Consider the following 8,054-nt stretch of genomic DNA (forward strand, 5'->3'; position numbering starts at 1 on the left):
CGCGCTGCCCGTCAATAATCAGATCTTCAGAGTAGACCCACCCTTCAACCTGGCCGTGATCCTTTCAAAATACGAACCAGAACCGCCCCGCGTCCGCCCGTCAAATAATGGACCTGTTGTCCGCCCGTTTACCCATGATTACATGCAGAGTAAAATGTAAATAGCCTACAGACAGTCACTCAATTTAAAAGTGTGTTGAAAAGGATAGATAGCAGCCTTCAACAATAGAGCTACATTCAGTGTACAAGTGAAGACGGAGGAGCGAGCTTTAGCTACACGCGCGAACGCGCACATACGCAGTAAGCATGTGTCATTGTTTACGTCTCAGATGGTTTTAATTTGAAGGTTTAACAGGATGTTCAATGTGTTTTGTGAGTTAAGCTAACTGACCGGCGTGCTCCATGCCGTTGTGCTGTGTTTAGTTACACAAGTGACGTCGTTTTCGCGGAGACAGGGCTCTCTGATTTTCACAATAAAACGTTACCTACCCGCGTTTAGTTCAGAACCGCCCGTCAGTATATTTTACACCCGTTTTCACCCGTCAAACGATTGCAGGACTCTGACTTAAAGTACAAAGTAGAAAGTACAACTCATTGTGCAGAATGTCCTGTTCAACAAGATTTCAAATGTATAAAAATCTTTGGAAAGTAGCAGATCTACAAGCTTGTAAATCTGCTATTTTCAAATGGCAGAAATGTATATAGGGCTGAAGTGGTTAATGTGTGTTTTGTTAATAATATTCTAGATCTTAATCTACAAAGTAACTAGTAAATAAAGTTTTCAAATAATTGTAGTGCACTGTAAAAAATCTCAGTCGCAAAAGGTTAGGTCAATTCACTTCTTCTCTTTAACTCAATGAGCTCTGATAAGTTTAGGAATTTAACTTACATTAATGAATTCACAGTCTCAAAAGGTTTATGTCAATTCACTTCTTCTCGTTAACTCAATGACCTCTGATAAGTTTAGGAATTTTAACTTACATTAATGAATTTTGAAAAGTTAAAATTGCTTTAATTCATTGTGTTGACTTTTGTCATGTTGACTGAACTTTGGCCTTATATGGGACTTATCGCTATGAAATAAAATAGAAATAATGATATTATTATTATTAATAACGATAATTATAATAATAATAATAATAATAATAATAAGGGTAATAATAATAATAATAATAGTAATAATTCTTCCTTTTATTATATTCATGGGGGAAAAAAGTATCTTATGCCACTGGGAAATGGCAATAAATAGTTATCTTGCTTTTGATCTTGAGATGTTCTTTAAAACATTACATGGTTGAAACATATTATTAATAATAATAATATTATTATTAATAATAATTATAATAATAATAATACTAGTAATAAACCTTCCTTTTTTAATTCATGGAAAAAAAGTATCTTATGCCACTGGGGAATGGCTTTGTTTAACTGTTCTTTAAAACATTACATGGTTGAAACATGGACTTCATTTACTCTGGTCATACAATATAATCATGCACATGTTCAAATTAAATAGTACATTTTTGTCAAAAAAAGAAAGGGACTATGTTCTCCAGCGGAGGGCTACTCAGACGGAGGCTTACACATGCGGAGTAATATTCGTCACACAGCAGTGTCAACAGCGCGCGCGTCAACAGCACTCCTCCCACCCGTTCTCTCAACGCGGAAGGCGGACCATTTTAACTGCAGTGAACGTTCGGCAGTAACTCCTGCCTAGAGCTTGCAAACAAAGTTATTTTTCAGAGCCAAGAGGTGAGTTTCAGCTTTTATGTGTCTTTATGTATATGTCAATTCACTTTTAAGCCAGTAATAATAGTTTTATTCGATCTTATTTTAGGTTTTTGCACGGTGCACAGCCCATCCTCCACTCCCCTCTGAAAACGCGGGGAGAAAGTTTTTTCAAACAAACAAGTTGCTTGTTTGCTCTGAATGAATGAATTCATGCTAAGATATGTATTCATTATCTTTGATAAAGGATTTTATGACGATAATTACTTTCATTGGTAGCTTGTTGTGTATTAGAAATGGCGCGGAGAACTGTTTGGATTTGGCTTGTGTGTGTGTGTGTGTGTGTGTGTGCGTGTGCGTGTGTGTGTGTGCGCGCGCGCTTCGTAGACGACACAACACAATGTAGTTGGTTTAGCTGTTTAATTGTCTTATAAAGGATGTAATGACGATATTTACTTGCAATTGCTTGTTGTAGACTAAATGGCGCAAAACTGTTTGGAGTTTGCGTGTGTGTGTGGGGGGGGGGGGGGGGGGGGGGCTGCTATTTTCATTCTGTTTGCAATCTTTTCTTTAAGTCTTTACGTTTTCTATCATTATTCTATTGTTGTTATTAGCTATGCTGCTGCATTGTCTGAAGGAAGCCAAACCAAAATAACTTTTACTCTTATGAACCTATACACAAGATGTAACAATAAAGTACAACCTTTAACCCTCTATCTGTGGAACCACAAAATGGCAATCACCCTTAAGTTGTGTAAATTAATTAGTCCAATTTAGAATCCACTCATCTAGTTGTAGTTCTAGTCTTGTCCAGTGCATACTGTTCTTTGTTCATATTGATTAAATCAGGTTTGCCAGTAAGACAATTATTTTTGATAGGATTTGATAGAGGACAATAGAGGATGGGTTCAGTTTACAGAGAGGGTCTAAGTGTTTAATGTGTGTTTTATCTGTCTCAGCTGTTAGTGTCCAATGATGAATGACACACCTTGCTGCTGGTGAACGAAAGCTGCTCTGCTCATCACATCACTTCACTCCTAGAACATGCATGTTGAGGTAATGTTTCATTGAGGTTGTTGTTAACCCATTAAGACCTGAGGCCCATTCTACAAATGCCTTCTAAATCAGTAGTTCTCAAACTTTTTTGTGCCAAGGACCCCCAAAATATGTATTTGGCCACACAAACCCCCATCTGGAAAGGTAAATGTCTAATCTTAACCTGAATATTTTCCTAATCTGAGCTGAACTCTAGAAATATTATGTAACCATAAAACAACCATTTCACTTGTGAGGACCTGGAAAATTGCCCTCACAATGTCTATTTTGTCAATTCTACTATACTTGTGGTGACATTTGACCCTCACAAGTATAGTCATACACACACACAGTATCAAACCTGACACTAATATCTGTCTGGTCCCTGCAGGGATAACGGGCATTCTGATGAGTGCTGCAACGCTGCCGTGTGTCTGACCAGACCGCCCAAGCTGGTCCTCCACCCTCCTCCCGTCAGCAAGAGTGACATCAAGCCTATCCCCGGCCTGGGCCACTGCTGCCGCAAGACCACCAAGAAGCAGACGCCCAAAGGGTGAGTGCAGTGCCCGCACATGTGCCAGAAAAGGTTGCCTTCCAGCTACCACTGAAGTCATCTCCATATTTGGGCCTCACCATGACAGAAGAAGTGACTGTTTGGTTGTCAGACTCAGGACCTCTTATTGTGTCATTATAATGGCGTAGCACCCAGTAGCGTACGGTGGGTTCTAACGTGGACCGGGTCAGATTCTTAACCCCCCCTCGCGGGGGGCGGGTGGGTGCTCGCCCAACGATGGCTGATAAGTGACAGTCTATTGAGAATTACCATCAGCGTTAATGCGAGCGAGAGAAACGTGAACAAAACACAATATGCTAGTATAGTTGGGAAGCGGCTTAGTTTGGGTTGAGTTGCTGACTCGTGGATAGCAGAGATCTAGGCGCAACTGCGCCGCTGGAATCCGGGGAGCAGGGGCGCACTGGTATGGTGCTGTTGGCCGCGGCGATGGTTGCTGGTGGTGGCGGGTCTGGCGCTGTGGTGGGCGCTGCTGGTTGTGGCCCCACTGGCCCCCCACCAGCAGCCGCTGGTGCCTGGCAAGAGAACCGGTTTGACGGGGAAACCATGGGGGGCCACCCATTAACAATTCGACCGAATACAAATAAGCCCGATTTGAAAACAACGGCGAATTTCTGTGGTTGGCTACAACAGAATAGGGTGAGGGGTGCTAATGTTGTTTTGTTGATTTTTTGTTTTTTTCCCCTGGGGGAGCAGAGTTTTATAGACCGGGCCATGGCCTCGTTGGCCTCTATGACGATACGCCCTTGGTAGCACCGAAGGGGTCAGCCGTTTAGAACAGTGTTTGTATGTATGTGCCCCAACATTTTGCTCTAATATGGAGTAACACGTGTCATCAAACAATTGCCCAAGTTCCACACGGCTCCAGAATGGCCTCCAAACTGCACACCTATTAATTTGCTTGCACAGACATGGAAGCCACACTGTTTTTAGAACCTGTCTTGTTTCTTTTTACCAACTAAGAGTAGACATAGGCATAGATCATGTTCATCCCTGTGGGCTTGTTGTGCATTTAAGGTAGCCCCTCTGTTATTTGATTCTGAACTGTTTCCTTCAATACTAATGATAGGAAGGACTCATGCATTCTCCTCCCCTTTCTCCCATCTTCACTCCTCTGATTTCTTGTCCTTCTCGTCTTGTCTCTCCAGGCAAGACTCATAATTCTCTCTGTAATCAAACGGTTGCATTGGAGCAGTGAGTTGAAGTTCCCCTTTGTTCTGTTGACTCTGAGATCTCCGAGATGATTCAGAGATTAAAAAGAGCAGTGTATAGCCTCCTCCTCCACTCTAATGCCCCATCCTTCCACTTCCTCCTCCTGTCTGTTAGGACTGTACCATCTGTATGGAGCCGTCCTTTTGGCTACAAAGGCCCTGGAGTAGGGCCCGTCTCCAGGGCAGAGTCGGTGGGGAGACTGATCCAGTGCGGACACCAGTACCACCTCCACTGTCTGGTGGCCATGTACAACAACGGCAACAAGGACAGCAGGTAGGAGTCCTCATAGGAGCACACGCTTACTCACAAATACACTGTTTTATCATCACTGCAACAAGACTGGTGGAGGTTTCAAGTTTAGGTGGTAAACTTTAAACTCCTCTCCTCTCTTCCAGCCTTCAGTGTCCAACCTATAAGACCATCTATAGTGTGAAGACAGGCAACCAGCCGGCATGCAAGATGGAGTACCACATCATCCCCCACTCTTTACCAGGACACCCAGACCGCAAAACCATACGCATCATCTACAACACTATTCAGGTACGACACAAACCAATGTGTGATTCCCCTCGATGCTTTTGAGCAATCCGCATCCCTTTGGTATGAAACAGTGTTAAGGATACTTCCCCTAGAGAACTTTACATACACCCTACATAATTTACCACAAAGTTTTCTTAAAGACGCGACAGCCATTCATTAATGTAGTGGTTCCAGGTTGTGAGGAAATATGATGGATCCTGTACATTGTAGTGTATGCATTCTGTTTTCTTTTTTTGTCTTCTAATCTAGTTTATTTAGGTTGGTGTAGTATTTTTTTCTTTTGTATGTATTTTAGTATTGTTAAGTGTGTTATTGAATGTTAGTTTGTTCACAAAACCACAACAATTAGGTTGTCTGAGCAGAGATGATCTTGGTGTATGACTCTGTGTACTGTGGCTGGAACCAAATAAATTGCAAAAGGTTTAGACTTTGATGATAAATTAATTGATGTGACCCCTCTCTCTCCCTGACCAGGGACCTGAGCACCCGAACCCAGGCAAGCCCTACACAGCCAGAGGCTTTCCTCGACACTGCTACCTCCCAGACAGCAAGAAAGGCCGCAAGGTACCCACTATCCACCCTCCAAATGCACCAACTAAGACTGTACGAGTCAGCGTCCAGAATTATATTTTCTGCAATGAAGTTTACCAAGTCTAGAGGGTTTAAGTGGTCAATATAACATGTTTTCTCTGTTTCAGCTGCTGTCTTATTGGTGTGGTGTTGTTGTTCTGACCGTCTGAATGACCCGGACCCTCGCTTTCTACCCTGTTGAAAGAAATCTACTCATCACTCCCAAAGACCATCTTGTTACGGTAATGTTTCATTGAGCATGTGTTGTTAAAATGTTTCACATTTAGTCAAGAAAAAACTGGGATCCCTGCGTCATTTCCAGGGGGTGTACTTGTTCATCAAGCTGCCTCACGCTACAGAAATAGGAGATGGCCTATGGCTAAAGTGGTTAATATGTGTTTTCTCTGCTTTTCAGCTGTTGGTGTCTAATGGTTGCTGTTCCGGACCATCTGAATGTCTACACTCTACACACTCCTTGCTGCCTACTGAATGAAAGCTGCTCTGCTCATCACTTCACTCCAAGGACTTTCTCGTTAAGGTAATGTTTGATGATGTGTTGATTTAAACAAAACCTGAATTTGTTCCTAATTTATTTCATGATATGCCATTAGCCTCTTCTGTTTTTAATGTTTCATTACCAACATGGTTAATGCAACATGTGTTCTTGTTTTCTCTGTGTTTCAGTGATTGCTGTTCCTGACCATCCGAATGATGCACACTCCTATGACAGCATAGAAGAATGCAGAGATTGTATTTTCCGCACCAAGAGGTGAACAGTTTTTTTTAGGGAAGAATGTTTTGGATCAAATCGAAGTCCAAAACTCAATTAATGGACCAAATGTTTTATCAGCAAAGTATAATGTTCAATATAATGATGTTTAGGTCTTAATTTAGTTTTAGGCAATTGTCTGTGGTCAGAGATTTTTGTTTGTAGGTAGCACAGGGTTTCAGTTGCGAATGAGGGGCTGGTTAACAGCTCAACAAGGTCTTTCAATCTACAAAATGTGTCAACATTAAAACACTCTTGGTATCCAGCATGTGAGAGTGCACCCAAGTTATCTGCGGCCACAGACAAAACAGTAACTTTGATGTAAGACCCAAGACTTTGGACAAATACACCAGTGTTGTCCAATATCTGAATGTCTCTAATCAGAGGCTCCAAAACTTTGCTGTAACCATATTGTTTTATGTGTACAGTTTTGCACAATACAGCTACATAAATTGAAGTTAATGTTGACCTGTGGCCCATACAGTGTTAAAATGAATTACCATTATTTTGTTAAAGGCATTCTGAATGGTCTAGGTATGTGTGACTCATGTGTTAAAAACATGTTGGATATTAAGACCCTTAAGTTGAATCAAATGTTTGTTTGTTTGTTTTTTACTATGCATCAATTCTTAAAAACAAGATGTATCTTTTTATGGTGTTGATGCCCGTGTTCAAATAAATTGTATTTTTCAACAGAATGTAATAATTCAGTGATTTATTCCTTGATTTGAAATGGTAAGTTATTTTAACTTGAAGCTTTGAGTTATAATAATATAGAAATATATGCTTGTTCAACGAGGTAAGGAAATAATAATATTAATGATGATTATATTTGCATTGATAATAAAGTTCAATCAACTTTGATAACTTGCAAAACGATGTTGAGTCAACTTTATGAACTGGAATTTCTCAGTTGAAACAAAGTGAATAGTGAGGTTGTCTTAATTTGAATGTTCAAGTTCAATCAACTTTGATAACTTAAAAAACAATGTTGAGACAACTAGAATATTGTAGTTGAGTCAACTTTATAAACTTGAATTTCTGAGTTGAAACAAAGTGAATAGTGAGGTTGTCTTAATTTGAATTTTCAAATTCAATCAACTTTGATAACTTAAAAAACAATGTTGAGACAACTAGAATATTGTAGTTGAGTCAACTTTATAAACTTGAATTTCTGAGTTGAAACAAAGTGAATAGTGAGGTTGTCTTAATTTGAATTTTCAAATTCAATCAACTTTGATAACTTACAAAACAATGTTGAGACAACTTGAATATTGTAGTTGAGTCAACTTTCTAAACTTGAATTTCTGAGTTGAAACAAAGTGAATAGTGAGGTTGTCTTAATTTGAAATTTCAAGGCAGCTTTTGAACCTACTTTTTCAAGTTCTATTGAGATCAAATTTTTTACAGTGTGGAGTAAAAGTATAATATTTGCCTAGTCTGAGATTTAGTGGAGTAGAAGTAAAAGTGTTGAAAATTGGAAATACTTTCCAATACTTTCCTATTACTAAATAATAGTAAAAAAAATATCTCAAAAGTTTACTTAAAAATGTCCTAAGTACAGTACTTGAGTAAATGTAAAAAAAATAAAAACAGAAAAGGCCTATTTTCATTCCTAATAAAATTCACA

The 8,054-nt window shown here is 39.7% G+C and overlaps 1 protein-coding gene across 3 annotated transcripts; it reads left to right on the plus strand.

The window, feature by feature from the left end:
* Positions 1–1,649: 1,649 nt before the first annotated feature.
* LOC311065551 (E3 ubiquitin-protein ligase DTX4-like) lies at positions 1,650–7,116 on the plus strand. Of its 3 annotated transcripts, none has more exons than XM_084085939.1 (9): positions 1,650–1,751; positions 2,687–2,783; positions 3,154–3,315; positions 4,660–4,818; positions 4,941–5,085; positions 5,560–5,688; positions 5,784–5,897; positions 6,071–6,193; positions 6,340–7,116. In XM_084085939.1, exons 2-7 carry the CDS (start codon positions 2,707–2,709, stop codon positions 5,823–5,825), a joined length of 714 nt encoding a protein of 237 aa, XP_083942065.1. In that variant the 5' UTR covers positions 1,650–1,751; positions 2,687–2,706; the 3' UTR covers positions 5,826–5,897; positions 6,071–6,193; positions 6,340–7,116. The 3 variants fall into 3 exon arrangements, with proteins under 3 accessions (XP_083942065.1, XP_083942066.1, XP_083942067.1); XM_084085940.1 differs by having other exon boundaries at positions 6,071–6,187; XM_084085941.1 differs by having other exon boundaries at positions 5,560–5,649.
* Positions 7,117–8,054: the final 938 nt, after the last annotated feature.

This window comes from Gymnoscopelus microlampas (genome assembly GCF_963454915.1).
Source record: "Gymnoscopelus microlampas genome assembly, chromosome: 18".
In the NCBI taxonomy this organism is placed as follows: Eukaryota; Metazoa; Chordata; class Actinopteri; order Myctophiformes; family Myctophidae; genus Gymnoscopelus; species Gymnoscopelus microlampas.

What these genes read in the sequence shown, in the direction of transcription:
- LOC311065551 (XM_084085939.1), top strand. Translation starts at nt 2,707, where the DNA reads ATGACACACCTTGCTGCTGGTGAACGAAAGCTGCTCTGCTCATCACAT. An exon ending in CCTAGAACATGCATGTTGAG is followed by an intron (nt 2,784 to 3,153) that starts GTAATGTTTCAT and finishes TGGTCCCTGCAG; the next exon opens with GGATAACGGGCATTCTGATG. An exon ending in AACGGCAACAAGGACAGCAG is followed by an intron (nt 4,819 to 4,940) that starts GTAGGAGTCCTC and finishes CCTCTCTTCCAG; the next exon opens with CCTTCAGTGTCCAACCTATA.